Consider the following 15,375-nt stretch of genomic DNA (forward strand, 5'->3'; position numbering starts at 1 on the left):
GTGGAAACTGGGGGTCACCCATGCATACTCCCCCAGCCATTGTGGAGAGGAGAAAACCGAGGTCCTGGGCAGGAGCGGCTTGGCCACGTACACCTCAGTGTTATCAGAAGCAGAGCCAGGGTCGCGCCCGTGTACTCTGGCTTCACATGCAGGGTTCTTTCCACCATGCCAGGCATTCCTGTTGTTGCTTAGAGCACGTCGGAGCTGAGTGAGCCGGGACAACTGTGCCTGTCATCCTCTAAATCTGTATGACCTCAGTGGGCAAGCAGGGGCTGAGACACATCCTGATAGACCAGGGGTCCAGCCCCCTGCCCCCTGGGATGCCCCTCCTTAGGGCAGGCAGCCTTGCTCCTGCTTGGGCTAGCAGGGGAGGCCTAGACTTTTATCTATGGCCACATGCAGACTCACAGTCAGAAGGCACCTCAGAGGTCCTCTCCTCCAACCCACACCTGAACAGGTGTCCCTCCTGCAGCATTCCTGCCAATTGGACCTGCAGTGATGGGACCGCCCCCCAAAGCAGCCCGTTCCTCTTAGGGGCAGTTAGGAAGCTGTTTGTTACCTGGGTTGAAATTTGCCTCTTTGCATCTTCGCGCCTAGTTCCCAGTTTTGGGCTGTGCCGACAGCTGGGGTGCTCCCAGGTTGGGGGGCAGAGGCTCCAGGAGACCTCAGAGCCCACGATCTCGGTCACTGCCTGCAGCATCGAATTACCGAGAGTTATTTCTAGTATTCCTGCAGAAGTTAGCTGGGTCGCGTGGTAATGCAGGCAGACCCCAGCCACAGCACCCCTTGTGATTTTCTAGTCCTCGTTCCCGAGTCTCCCATGCAGTCTAGGACCCGGTTGAGGGGCCCTGGTCAGGGTGGGGGTGTGCTCTTCTGTGCTCAAGCACTGTCCTGGGCTCCCCGGGTGAGGCAGCACATTAACAGTTATCAGGTTCAGCCCTGGACTTCTCCCCACTCTCGCAGCATGTCCATTAAAAGGCTTATTGCCTGTGGTTTGCTGAGAGCCCTCGGAGCTCTCTCCGGGCCTCTCCACTGCCGTAAAAGGGATAGTTTTTCTTCATTGTCATCCGTGGTGGTTAATGGTGTGCAGAGAGCAAGCCCCAGGGGAGGCTGGTGTGAGCTTCTGGTGTGAGCTGTCACGCTCCTGCAAAGCCCCAGGTAGTTTCTGTGCTAAATGGAATCCACTGCCCACTTTGGGCTGGGGGGGATGTCCTGGCCCCCCCCCCCCGGCCCCATCTGGTCAGCAGGGGCCTTGCTCTGCTTGTCCCTGCTGCCGACTGCAGCTCTGGGGGCTTTGTCAGAGGGCAGAGCCTTACTGTCCAGGGCCTCTGGGCACAGGTGGGGCTGGAAGCATAGACTATTTGCCGGGTTTCTCGGGCCCAGCTGTGGATTGGCCATGTGGCCCCAAGCAAAGTCTGATCTCTCTCCAGGCCTCAGTTTGTCTGCCTTGAAAAAGGCCTCACGATGGTTCCTAGGAAATCAGCGTATCTCAAGTGCTCATTATATAAAGGCACCATAGCAAACTGAAGTGAAGGGAGATGGTGTTTGTCCTTGGGGCAGCCGAGAACTCAGTGGGATGAACCAGTGGCCCTGTTCCCTGGATCCCGGAGTCTCTCCATTGGCAGGAACGTCAGAGGAAATCTCTGCTCTTCCTATTTGGACAGAGGGAAAGGCAGTGAGAATGTAAACCCCTGAAGGCAAGGGCAGTCCAGTCAACAAGGGCCTTGCTCTGGCCGTCCCCATTGTCGGCTGCAGCTCTGGGGGCTTTGTCAGAGGGCAGAAGAAGAAAGGGCTGTGTCCACGCCAGGACAAGGCCCCCCAGTTTGCATATCCAAGTTTGTAGACGCTGGGTTGTCCAGCCTGGGAAGTGCTAGTATCCTCTGGAGGACCTGGTCACGGCTCTCAAGCTGAGAGCCCTCAGCAGCGGTGAGTGACCTGCGTAGCACATCCTTGGTGCAGGAGCCCAGGTGACTCCTGGGCCTTTTGAAGGCCTCTCCAGAGCCCAGGGACATGAAAGAAACCAGCGATGTTCAAACCAGACATAGAAACAACTCGATGGATTTTTTTTTCCTTAATAAAATCTGCTGGAATCAGGATTAACCCTAGGGTCCAAACTTCTCAGCTCCTGATTATCTGCCAGTGCATGGCTGTCCTTGGGAGAGTTCATAAGAGCACCAGGCAATGTTTGTGGGCCCTCTCTGGTCTCTGGGGAAACCCTCTGCCCAGCAGACATCCAGAGCTGTTCTTGGGGTTCTGTGCCTGAAGGCTCCTTCCATTGCAGGGACGTGACGTGTCTGTCCTTCCCTTCACGTGTGTGTGACTCTGCAGACATCCTCCCCAGAGAAGGGGCTCCTGTTACTCTGACACTTGATCTCCACTTCCTTGTGGCCCAGGGAAATGGGTTCAAGTGAATTGGATCAGCTGAGCCTCCAGCATGTGTTCTGGGCTGGCGAGGCGTCTACTTGGAGGCTTGTTCCACCCCCTCCACTGTGTGTGTGTGTTTGTGAAACTTTGGACACAGCTGCTGAGGGATCTTGCTCATGCAGTGAATTCGGATGAGCAGGATTCAGCTACCCTTCAAACAGACTGACAAATGGATGGTGGTAAAGCCTAGGAGCCAGGGTTGGGGGGAGGGAAGGAAGATGGGGCCAGGTATGTCCGCTTCACATCCCCCTCAGGGAGCTGGCAGGTGATGGTACACTGCCGTGTGCTGCTCTCAGGGGAGAGAGGAATCCCGAGAGAACCAATCATTTGGACGTGGGGCCAGGAACCGACCGGCTCCATAGCTGTGTGGAGAGAGACAAGCTGAGCCATCTGGGGAGGAGTCATTTGTGGATCTGTCTCTTGTAGGAGAGTACTGATAACTACCCACTATGGGTGGCAGAGGAGTGGGGACCAGAAGCAAAGCGTGCAGCAAGAGGAGGGTGCCTGCTTTAGGTGGAGGCAAGGGCTGTTGGTCCACTAGGCCAAAGTGTCTTAGATCTCAGGGAAGGAAGGAGGATGAGGCCGGGTTGGCCTGAGGGGCCAATCTTGAGCTGCAAGGACCCAGGGAAAGTTGGTCTGGAAGAGGTCTGACCAGTTGTTCGTCGCCTCATTGCCGCAGGTTTTACAGAAGGGTTAGCCAGCTCTCTAAGAGAACTTCTCTGCATGCTTCTGATCCTGCCTGCACTGCTGGGATGATGGGTATGGAAAGACATCCTGCCCGAGACTGGTCAAAAGACTTGCTATGACGGAGCCAGGGAAAGAATTTGGAGGTGAGAGCTCGGTGGTGGGAAGAGTTAAAGATTAAGATCCTCCGGGGAAGGCCAAAGGAAGTTGTTGCTTAGCTTGGAACATGAGCAGAGAGCATGGAAGAAGTGAGGATCAGGGGCCTTCTGTCTTCGTTCATGGCAAGAGGAAGTGGTCTCGGTCTGTTGGCAGCATGAAGTATTTAGATGAGAGATAAGGGAGAGTTTTCTGAAATGCCTGGCACATTCAGACCTTCTAATCTTCTCTGATCGCTGGACTTTCTGGAGTCACCAAACCTCCTAGACCTTCTGACTCTGATGTGCCCAATGGCTTGTGCCTTTCTGAATGGCTGAGCTGGCTCTGCTCCTTGGAGGCAGAGAGTGGTTGCAGCCCCAGCCATCGCAAGCCCAGCCTCACTCTCGGGCACCAGCACGTCTCCGGGTGGAGTGTTCCTTGTCCCTGGACGCCTGTCCCAATTCCCTCTTTCACACGCTTCAGACCAGGGGTCCATCCTATGGAACTCTTTCATAGAGGAAAAGAGACTAGATGCTTCAGACATGAGCAGCATGGTAAGGCAGCTACCCTGGGATGGCCTGGCCCATGATCCTCTTTGGCCCGGAAGCTCCTTGGTGCTTCTTCCTTGATGGTCCCAGAACAAAATCGTATCTTCCCTCCCAACCCTACTCTGCATCTTTGGAAGGAGTTCATTTATTTATTTATTCTTCCAATCTGAGGTTCATCTAACCCAGTCAAGAAGCCTCCCCATTGAATGTGGGATTTGGGGTGCCTCATTCATATTATCAATTTCTGAGGGAAGAACAAGGACAGAAGAAATGCTTGTAGATGTTCAGTCACCCCAGAAAAGATGGGACTCCCCAAAGTGCAATTCAGTTCACCACAGTATGTCAGGTTTCGCAGAAGGCAGCTCTTTCCTTATGATTACCAAGGGAGATTAGGGAGCCTCCTTCCCTAAAGCGCTTTTAAATCTGGGTCCTTGTCTCCGGGGCTTATGTAATTCTGAGTCTGCCTGGTGACCCGGGAGTGGACTGGTTAAGCTCTGGACGTCCTGATTGACTCAAAGATTCTGTGTAAGCAGTCGGCCTCAAAGGAAAGGATTTCAAATTGGGCAGAAGAGCTGCTGAATGGGGCAACCAGCTCATTAGTGCGTATCCACGCAGTGACTAGCTGGAGAGGGGAGGGAATTGGGATGGTTCGGAGCGGGAGGAATGGGCCAAAAGGGAGAAGAACATGTTTCTTGAGGGAAAACAAGTCAGCCAGCTTCCAGAACCAGAACAGCCCCTCGTGGGGAATACTGGAATCTTCTGAAACCAACTGGGCCGCAAGCCTAGACTATAAGCCAGGAGATGAGGGGGAGGGCAGGAGAGGAGAGAGATATCTCCAGGGGAGGGCCCAAAGGACCTCTTTAGACCCTTCTCATTTCTCCACAATATGTTCCTCATTTCCCGAACAAATACCAGGAAACAAAAGCACCAGATTCCAACCAAGTTGGCTGGTGTCGCTGACTGGGCCAGCAGCAGATGGCAAATTCAGTTCAGTGCAGACAAATGTAAAATAATTAGCGTGAGAACAAGAAGCCTGGGACAAGATGGAACTGTGGTGGGGAAGAGGAGCGGTGCCTCGGGCGGGAGAAGCTGGAGCCAGCCACCTGGCCCTTGGCCGTCCTGCAGAGGGGCTTCTCCTAAGGCCTTGCACGTTCAGAGGCATTGCCCCAAACAGGATAGGAGTTTCTCCTCTCCCTCTTTGCTCCCCCATTCACCTTCTACCCAGCCCTGAAATTGCCCTGTTTGTGGGGTGGCTACCCAAGGGCGCAGGCTTTATCCTGGGGGAACGGGGGAGGGGTCCCACCTCCCAGGGCCCTGCCTCAAGGAAAGAAGGCACCAATTCTGGGCGGCTTGGAGCTCTCCACAGCAGACCCATTCTCCCAGACAGTCCTACTGGACTCCACCACCTGATGTCAGAGGCACAGTGAGTTAGAGAGACTCCGTAAAAAGGCCCCTCTTATGCTGAATCTGGACCCAGCACTGGGCAAGATCAGCTCTGCTTCTGCTCCAACCCATCTGATGTGTGAAAATCAACAGCTTTCAGGCCTCTAGCTTGGGTTGAACACACCCGGACCCAAACCCGCGTGTGCTCTCTCTCTCTCACCTCCCTCTCCTCCTTCTTGCAGCCAGTATCTTTCAAACCCTGGCTTCACTGCTGGGCCAGGCTGGCTCATCCAAGCAGGCTTCAAGTCATATCAGAGAGGGTGGAGGGAGAGGGCAGAAAGAGAAAGGAAGGAAAACAAGCCCCTTGGGGCTGTTTAATGCCACTGCCTCAGTGGCTCCTGGGTCATTTTAGTGGGAGTCTAGGACTTCAGCAGGATTAAAAATCATAATACCCCAGGGCAACAGTGGGGCAAGTGGAACACCCACAGGATTGTGAGGCAGCTGGCCTGGGCTCCTGTCTCAACTTTAGTTATCTCTGACTTGTTATGTGACCTTGGCCGAGTTTCTGAACTCCTCTGTGCCTGAATTTCCTCATCTGCAAAATGGGAAAAATGATGCTGATTTCAAAATGTTGTGAGACTAGGATGAAATGATGTGCACAAAGGCCCTGTGGAAAGTAGAAAGGCCTTTGCAGATGGGAGAGTTAAAGATGCTGATTCTCCCCTGTCCAGAACAGGAAGAGGTTGTGTTTTCACTCAGCGGTCCTTCACTGCCTTCCTTTACTCTTGTCTTTTGTGAACAAGAAAGTAGCCAAGTGACTCTGGCCCTTCTTCTTGCTAGGAGCCTTTTTTTTTTTAAATTTTTAAATTTTTTTTATGTTTATTTTTTTAAATTTTATTAATTTATTTTGATTTATCAACAATCACTTCCATGTGCTTTTGAGTTGAAAATTTTTCTCCCCCTTCCTTCCCCCCCACCCTCCCCAAGACGGCACACAATCTGATATAGGCTTTACATTTACATACCCATGAAACATATTTTTACATTAGTGAAGTTGTAAGTAAAAATTAAAACCAATAGGAGGAACCATCAGAAAGATGAAACTAAACTCAACAGAAGGTAAAAATAAGTGATAGCGATTCGACTTCCATAGTTCTTTCTTTGGATGTGGACAGCATTTTCCATCCTGAGGCCTCTGGAGATGTCCTAGATCCTTGTAATGCTGAGAAGGGTTCAGTTTAACAATCTTAGTCATTGTACAACGTGGCTGTCATTGTGTACGACGTTCTCTTGGTTCTGCTCACTGCACTCAGCATAAGACCATACAAGTCTTTCCAGCTTTTTCTGAAGTCAGCCTGTTCATCATTTCTTATAGCACAATAGCGTTCCATTACATTCATATACCACACCTTGCTCAGCCATTCCCCAATTGATGGGCATCCTCTCAATTTCCACTTCTTGGCCACCACAAAAAGAGCTGCTATGAACATTTTTGTACCTGTGGGTCCTTTTCCCATTTGTATGATCTCTTTAGCCCTAGAAGTGCTGTTGCTGGGTCAGAGGCTATGCACATTTTTGTAGCCCTTTGGGCATAGTTCCAAATTGCTCTCCAGAATGGTAGGAGGAGCCTTTATAGCCCTTGCCCCTCAACCATTCTTTTCCTGGAGCTTTAGAGGGAGTGCCCTGATTCACCGGCAGGGCAAGATTCCTCCCAGGGTAAGTCCATCTTCTCCTTCACTGCCCCGTAGCATTGAGTGGTTGAGTCAGTTGATCAGTGACATAGCCAGTCTGTGCCAGGTAGGACTTGAACCCGGGTCTTCCTACCTTCAGGGCTGGTTCTCTCTATCCAGTGGGCCTCACAGGTTCTCCTGTAGCTTTAGGGGATCCTGTCTACCAAGAGGATGAGTTCCCAAGATGATGGCATCACCCACCATCTTGAAAGAGTAGCCATGTTCCATCCAAGGATGCCCGCTTGATGATGGGCCTACTCTGTTCCCCGTGATGAACGCCTCCAGTATGGCCACCTCCTTTCAGAGAGCTGAAAGGGCCCTCTGGTCAGAATTTATTGACATCATTTTTAAGTATGTACTTCCTCTGTGTAAGGCCTTGTACTGGCCACTGGGCTGAGCCCTGGGTATACAGAGACAGTGACTAAAAGAATCCCTATTCTAGAGGAGCTTCCATTCTAATGGAGAGTATACATGGCACAAGCACATGTATTTAATCTGTATAAGCAGAATAACTATGAGGAGTCCGAATACACGGAAACCCAAAAGGTAGTTTGAGAGCGGAGAGCCTCCTAGCTGAGGGTATCTAGAGGCTTCACATAAAAGCCGGTGCTTGAAAGAAAAGAGGGATTCCATGGGGGGAGGTGAAGATGTGTTGTGTCCTAGGCACAGGGGACGGGAGTGGGAAAAGACAAGGTGGGAGGACCAGGGAGGAAGTCAGTATAGAAGTCTGGGTAAGGAACAATGAGGGCCTCAGCTAAAGTGGTGGTTGGGCGAGGAGAGAGATGGCTGGCCACCAGAGCTCTTGTGGAGGTAGAGCCGGTGAGATTTGGCGCCTGATTGGATATGTGGGGCGAGGGAGATGGTTAAGAACCAGGTGAAGAGCCTGCGTGACCAAGAGGGTGGAAGAGGGATGAGTTGGGCGAAGGATAATGAGTTCTGTTTTGGTCATGTTGGATCGAAGATGCCTGGGGGACAGCCAGTTGGAAATGTCCAGTAGGCCGGAAGGTCGGGGGAGAGACTGGGGTTGGATATATAGACCTGGGAGCCATCTGCATGGAGATGGGAGGTGATGGTCATCAAAAGAGAGTGGAGAGAGAGAGAGAGAGAGCAGACCAAGACAGAGCCTGGGGGAGCACCCACAGTCTTGGGTAGGCAGGGATGGGGAGCCCCCAAAGGAGAGAAGATTGAGAAGGCAGCAGCCCAGGGAAGGATGAGGCCTGAGAAAAGATCATTGGGTCTGGCGGTTAAGTGATTATTGGGCAAAGCAAGGCGGAGTGTGGAGCAGAGGCCGCTGGCATCTTGGGCAGCTGCAGGAGAAACTCATCGGTCCTTCCTGCCTTAGCGACAGTGTGGGAGCTCCCTCGGATTGTGAAGACTTGGGAGAGAGAGGTTATGCACCTTCCTTCAATCCTGTAAACAAGATGGACTCCCCAGAAGTCTCCCCAGGGTGACTCTCCCGGGGAGCTCAGAAGCGATCTGGCCGAGGGGTGAGTGACTGTATCACTGGGCCAGGGGAAGAGGTGGAGAAGGTAGGGCGGCCCAGGAGCTCTTCAATGGAGCCAAACGAGGCTGCTGTGAGGAAAAGGACACTCAAGTGGGGACTGGCTGACTGGGCTGTCCCCGGCTCGTGGATGACCTGGAGGCCCCTTTCCCTCTCTGGGGCTCAGTTCTTCAAGTGTAGAATGCAGGGGTTGGCTTAGATCTTCTCTGAATTCCCTATTGCTGTGTCTGTGACCAGGAGTACAAATAAAGGTCACATCCAGGCAGTGTGGTGGATAGAGCACTGTGCTTGGGGTCGGGAAGACCTGAGTTCAAATCCTTCCTCACATACTTAGTAGCTATGGTACCTTGGGCAAATGATTCATCTTCTCTCACTCTGTTTCTTCTTGTGTAAAATGGGGAGGGGAAGGGCTGGGGAGTTGGCCTCACTGGCCCTAAATCTTCTGACCAGTGGTCCCCGTCCCTTCCCTTTCCCCACTCCCATAGGAAGTTGTCTGGGGGAGGCTTACTGCCTCTGCTCCCTCAAAAAGAAAGGCCTTCATTGAGGTGTAATTCCAGCCCTGCTCAACCCTGGCAGCCTCAGCCAGTCTGGGCAGATGAGTGCGAGCAGGCAGGCGCATTTGTAACTCCACTTATCAGCTTCAAGGTCAGAGGTGGGGAGAGGGAAGCGGGGGGGGAGTCTCCCCACCTCCCATTGCTGTCTCTTTTGGGAGCCCTGAGTTCACTCTGACCTAGATTCCCAACTCCCTGGAGCTGACCAAGTGAGCTGACTTCATGCCTGTTGATTGCATGTGCTGTGTTGTCCTGGAAGGTGACCTAGAAAGGAAGCACCGACAAAGAAAGAAGCCCCCCCTCGCTTTTGAATTAGCCCAGCCCCCAAATCCAGACATGTCTGCTGGGGAGGGATGCTGCTCACAGACCCACAGACACAAGGCCCAGGGGGGGGCCTTGGAAGTAGGAAAGAAGGCGCCCAGCCAGGGAGCTGTCTCAGCCTCAGTGCCTCAGGGTCCTGTTTGGGGTCCGCCCTAGCAACAAGGAGAGCTGCCGGCCCGGTACGTGGCCCCAGCCCTCTTCCTCTCTGGCTCTGCCAGCATGTCAGCATTGTTGGCCAGAAGCTCACGTTCTCTGCTTACTGTTAACAGCCTGTGTGGAGGCCTCAGGCACTCTCACCTGGCCTATCCGGTAACCTCCTTCCGTCCTGTGCACAGTGGCCGCTGCTGTTCCTTGAGGACGGGTCTGACCTCGCCACTCTTGGTTCACTGTGCTCTGCCAGCTCCCTCCCTGCTGCCTCCAGGGTCAGATTGACATGTCTCTGCTTGGTGTAGAGCCCTTTACGATAAGTTGGCCCTCGCCTGCCTTCCGGACTCTCCTCATACCCTCGAAAGTCCAGGCCTCTGGCCTTCCTCTTGTACTGTGCCTTGTCATGCATGGGGCCTCATCCCTGGGCCACTCTCCTCCTCCCTGCCTCCTCTGTGGGCTCAGTGCCTCAGTGAAGCTCCCCAGAACTCCCGCGATCCACATGGCGTCTCTTTCCCGTTTCCCTCTGTGATGAGATACAGGCCTTCTGCCCAGTGGGCAGCCAGAGGAACTGGGTTCAGATCCTGCCTCTGACACTTAAATGCTCTGGAGGAATCATACCCTCTCTGTGGGCCTCAGTTTCCTCATCTGTAAAGTGAGAGGTTTAGACTCAGTGGTTTCTGGGATGCCTTTCTGTTCTAGGTCTGAGATCTTAGGATTACCTAGCCCTGGGCCTGGAGTGTAGTCAGTCTTTAATAAATCCTTCTGGAGGAAAGGAATGGTGCTGGTGGCGGGGGATATCAGTTCTTGCAGAATTAGAAAGGAGCCAGTCTGTGCCTCTCCTTCCCCTTCCCCTCTTCTCCCACTGTCTGGGAATTCCCAGGGTGGGTGTGGGCATTTTAGCCCCTCGGAAGCACCCTGGGCCCCACAGGGTCAGTGACTGTTCCTGGGTCTCCCAGCCGTAAGCAGGAACCCCCAGGCTGGCCCTGGGCCAGGCTGTCTTTCACACACCTTCTCATGAGCTCCTCTTGTTAGGAAGGAAGAGGATCTGGTCACAGCCCAGACTTTAAGGGGTTAATGTGTCATCCCTCCCTGAAGTGTGTACATTAAAAAAAACCAGCCTGAAAGGAGAAAGCTCCCAAAGGAATGAATCATGAAAGGCCGAATCTCAGGCATCGGTGGGAGAGAGCCCCCTCATATGATGACCCAGGAGCAGCCATGTCCTCTTCTGGCCCAGGGTGGGAGGTCAGGGCACAGCCCCGGGGGGGCTTCTAAATATGATTGAGGCTTTCCTTTTACAGATGAGGAAACTGAGGCCTCTAGAGGCTGAGTGACTTCGCCAACGTGTAGGAAGTGGTGGAGCTGGGATTAGAGGCCAGGCCTGCTTCTCATAGGAACCCGCTGGGTGAGCCGGTGCATGCCACAGAAATAAACCCCGCCAGGGAGCTGCCTCTCCCCTCCTGGCCCAGCAGCCAGTGGAGGCATGGCTTGCCCACATACCCGGGGAGAGAGTAGCTGCTTTGGGCAGACCCCAGACCGCACGGCTGCTCCTCCACCTCCCCCGTCTCTCCCAGCTCCCACTGTGGCACAGACAGCGCTAGGATTGTGAGGTCTTGGGGTCTCCAGCAGAACGAGCACCATGCACGGTCTTCACCAAGAGTGGCTCCGAGATTCCTGGGTCCCCAGGGAGAGCAGAGGGCCAGCCTTCCTTCCCAACAGCCGCCCACACGCTGGCAGGCAAGGGGCTGCTAGCTCTGGGGTTGGAGCCTGCTGGCTCGCTAAGCCCAGGGTTTCTTAGGAGCCAGGGATGTTTGCTGGGCAAACTGACCGGTGCAGCAGGACGGACAGATGGCAGTGCCAGGAGTTTAGGGGGTGGGACGCCACCCTCTTCAGTCATGGTGATCCCGGGTGCCTGCCGGGAAACGCAGAGACATTTTCCCACTTGGGCCCTAGCGTCCCTCGCGAGCTTAGCTGGGCCAATGGCCCAGGAGGGCTCTGCAGGGACAGAGGAGAGGGAGGGGTCTGGCGTCTAATGGGATGGATCCAGGGCAGGGGAAAGGAAGATGGGCTTTTAGGAGTGTATGCGGAGAGGGCAGCGTCGAATTCAAAGGGATGAGTTGCCAGCGGTGGGATTTCAGGCACATCATGCTGTATGGGCCTTCCATTCTGCCCAGCATCCATTTCCCAGGCCTGCTAAGTCTGATAAGTGCCCAGCAATCCTGCGGGAAAGAGAGCGTGCAGTTTAGGACCAACCCTCTCACTTTGCAGAGGAGGAAACTGTCCCAGGCTGGCAACAGCTAAAAGTAGCAGCCCCAGGACTTGAATTCAGGTCTCCTGACTCCAGCCCCAACCCGCTCTTGAGCTCTGCTGGCTCCTTAGGTCCTTTCCACAGAGCAGCATCTGGGGATCCCTCGTGATACATGCCTGGCTGCTACCTGTCTGGACCCTCTGAGCAGGGCCTTTGCTGTGGGAGGAGGGGGCAGCCGCAGCGCCCTCTCCCCTCGGCTGGGCCAGCAGGGCTCCCCAGTCTGCTCTCCTCCCCCCTCGGACCCTGGGACTTTGGGGACTGGCAGGAGATGCAGGTGCAGGGCTTCATCTGTTCCCCCCAAGATCATAATGAGCCTTTTGGGAGGCCCCCCTGAGGAAGAGAGGTTCTCACCAAGAGAGTTCCAGTGTCTCTGTGTGTGTTTGTGAAGTCAGCGTGGCAGGCTGGGGCTGAGAGGGCTGCCCGCGGGATGGTGTGCGTTCGTCCAGGCCGGATGGTGTGTGTGCGTCCAGGGCCGGCTGGGTGTAGGACTGGAGGAGGGGGATGCCGGCTGGTTCAGGCCCTGGCTGTGGGGAGGAGGGATCTATACAGGGAGGCTCCGTTTCTGGGCTCTAGGTACAGAATTCCCCATTACTGCTGCCTAGACCCCATCGGACTATGGCCCCCGGATCTTTCCTGGGTGTAGACAGCCCCCTCCCCCGTGAGCACACAGCTCGTCCTGCTGGGGTGGGGGGAACTGCACGGCCCCCAGGCTCTCAGGCCAGGAGAGCTGAGCCCTCCTTCAGAAGGAGGGGGATCTCCAGCTGGGGGTCAGGGCCATCACCACACCAGCCTTCTCCTCTCTTCCCAGAATCCGCACTCCTCGGAGTGTGGGATGATGTCACTTCCTGGGGGAGGGTGTGGAGAGAAGGAGGAGGAGGCAGCCGCCCCCCCCCCCAGCCAGAACAGCCCCAGTTGACCAGCTGAAGCAGCTGTACTGGGGAGAGAGGATAGTGCTCAGCCAGAGATGGTGGGCAGCTGCCTGCCCAGGGGCCCATACTGGCTGAAGGAGGAGCTTGCAGCTTCCCTCCCATGGGGTGCTAGTCTCCGTGGACAGACACGCACTCCCTGAGGAGGGAGGACCCGCCGCCCTGGACGAGATGCCGTGGGAGCTTCTCGGGCTGCCCTGTATGGCTCACTTGGTAGCAGAGTCCTTCCCGGGGTCTCTCACGACCTGGGCCAGGGAGGCTCTTGTCTAGAGCACACATGCTTCCCTACCCACCCCAGTCCAGGCTCCCTCACATCGCAGCTTCCCCCTCCTGCCCAGGGGTGGCAGTCTTGGCCCAGGATCTGAGCTGGACACAGTCATTCCCCACCTCTTGTCCTGCTACTTGTCATGGACCTGATTGGGAGAAGTACAGGGGAGTGGGTGCCATTGGAGAGGTGGAGATGGCCCTGTTAGCTGTCCAAACGCCTGCCCCAGAAACACCTCAGAGCTCGGGGCAGATAGTAGTGACCCTCCTTCCCTGGAGGCCCTAGCCCAGCAGAGCCTGGGCCATTTCTTGTCTCACGTTCGGTTGGACTAGAGGTGCCAGAGAGCCCACCCAGCCCTCCCAGCCTGTGACTCTGTGACACCGAAGCCTAAGTGCTGTCTGAATGGTGGGAAACCTGAGACCAGAGAGGGGCAGCTACTTTTCCAAAGATGCACAGCAAATCATTGGTATAGTCTCTGCCCTTGCTGTCCGTCTCTACTTCCTGGCCCCAAATTAAACACACCCTGCCTGGATCCTTCCCTCTTCTTCAAGGGGTCAGGGTCAGTGTGGGTGGGGGCCCCCCACAACAGGGCATGTCTCTAAGGACCCTTCCCTGGTCCTCTCCCCCCTGCCCTGCACCCATCACTCTGAGCTGAGCAAGGAGGGGTCATTCAGGCCAGCAGTTGCCCCGGCTCTTTGGCCTGCCCTCCTTCCTTGGAGCCCAGCCTGTGAAGAGCAGCGGAACATGGGGCTGATGCATGGGGACGGTCCTCTGCTTGTTTGCAGGAGGTGAGCGTCACGCCTGTTGAGCCTCCCCAGACCCGCTAGCCATGCCCGGGATCGTGGTGTTCCGCCGGCGCTGGTCTGTGGGCAGCGATGACCTCGTCCTGCCAGCCATCTTCCTCTTCCTCCTGCATACGACCTGGTGAGTGTGGGGGTGTGCACCAGGAAGGTGAGGTGCCCAGGGCCTCTCCCAGCCCGTCCTGGGGGCCGAGCAGCCCAGGAACACTTGGGAGCTGAGGGGGGAGCCCCCCCGGCTACCCTTCCTTCACTGGAGGCCCCTTGGCTCTCTAGACTCAGGATAATGAGGATGTCATACCTCCCACCCTCCCCTTCTGTACTTGAGTAGTTCTAAAATGAGAAGCTTCTGGGGTTTCCTGGACTTTAAGGCAGGGCTGGATGACACCCCCAGAGTGGCCCAGGACCCCTGGCTGGGCTGTGGCTGCTGCCTCCCACGCATGGGCCCTTCCATGGCCCAGCCTGCCAACTTTACCCCGGAAACCTTCATCCCTGCCCAGAAAGGGCTGCACGGCCCATGGTCAGGGAGCAGTCAGCGGTGCTCAAAGGAGGTCATCTCCTGCCGCCGGGCCGACAGCTGCCTTCTTCTTCCTCTGAGCCCCGCCCGCCCGGGCCCCACGTGCCTTGGGCAGCCACTGACCACCCGGCCGATGCCCGGCAGGTTTGTGATCCTCTCAGTGGTGCTCTTTGGCCTGGCGTACAACCCCCAACGAAGCCTGCTCCCTCAACTTGGTGGACCACGGCCGCGGCTACCTGGGCATCCTGTTGAGCTGCATGATCGCCGAGATGGCCATCATATGGCTGAGCATGCGGGGCGGCATCCTCTACACGGAGCCCCGCGAGTCCATGCAGTATGTGCTCTACGTCCGCCTGGGTAAGGCCCTCCCGCCTCGGTCTGTCTGTCTGTCTGTCTGGGGCACTGCCCACTGCAGACGCCTTCATGCCGCTCTGCTCTGTCTGTAGCCATCCTGCTCATCGAGTTCATCTATGCCATCGTGGGCATCGTCTGGCTCACCCACTACTACACCTCCTGCAACGATGTCACTGCCAAGAACGTCACCCTCGGTATGTCCGGCCCTTGGCACCGCGCACACACGCCCCTGGCCCCGGGGAAGGGGACAGACGGGACAGGTTTAATCCAGTTGTACCTGGATAGCCTCCTGCAGGAGACTGCCTGCTGTCTGGGGACGGGGAATGCAGAACTCAATCTTACAAAAGTGAATGTTGAAAACTATCTTTACGTGTCATTGGAAAAAACAAAGTACTGTTATGTGGGACAAAAGGGACAGAGATGACCAGCGTCAGAGGGTCCGTGACCTTGAGGGGACCTGAGAAACCTGAGGGGGAAACCGAGGCTCACAGGTGAAGTCCCACAGGTGGCAGGGGGTCCCAGCAAAGAGCCAGTCAGCCAGCGAGCAGTGACAGGCAGCCTTGTAGACCTCGTGCCACAGCCGTTGGGACTCTGGGATATGCCTCGCTCAGGGCAGGAGCGCTCACTGACCTTGGGCACTCATTCTCTCTGAGCCTCAAGGTTTTTTAAGAAAAATCCCATTCTCATTTCTCACTGCCTTCTCTCCTGACAGAAGGCAGTGGGGCCAGACCCACCATGCTGAGCATCTATGTCTCATTCCCTACCTGCCATACCCCACCTCTCTCAC

General features: G+C 55.5%; 1 protein-coding gene across 1 annotated transcript in view; it reads left to right on the plus strand.

The window, feature by feature from the left end:
• The window catches only part of DAGLA (diacylglycerol lipase alpha), a 70,896-nt gene that overhangs the window by 27,271 nt on the left and 28,250 nt on the right, over positions 1 to 15,375 (plus strand). The window contains 4 exon segments of the mRNA XM_078148601.1: positions 13,706 to 13,844; positions 14,379 to 14,421; positions 14,423 to 14,591; positions 14,681 to 14,782. Coding sequence (XP_078004727.1) covers positions 13,750 to 13,844; positions 14,379 to 14,421; positions 14,423 to 14,591; positions 14,681 to 14,782 — 409 coding nt within the window. The 5' untranslated portion in view covers positions 13,706 to 13,749.

The sequence above is a fragment of the Phascolarctos cinereus genome, unplaced genomic scaffold (assembly GCF_003287225.1).
Source record: "Phascolarctos cinereus isolate Bilbo 61053 unplaced genomic scaffold, phaCin_HiC Scaffold_9;HRSCAF=440, whole genome shotgun sequence".
Lineage (NCBI taxonomy): Eukaryota > Metazoa > Chordata > Mammalia > Diprotodontia > Phascolarctidae > Phascolarctos > Phascolarctos cinereus.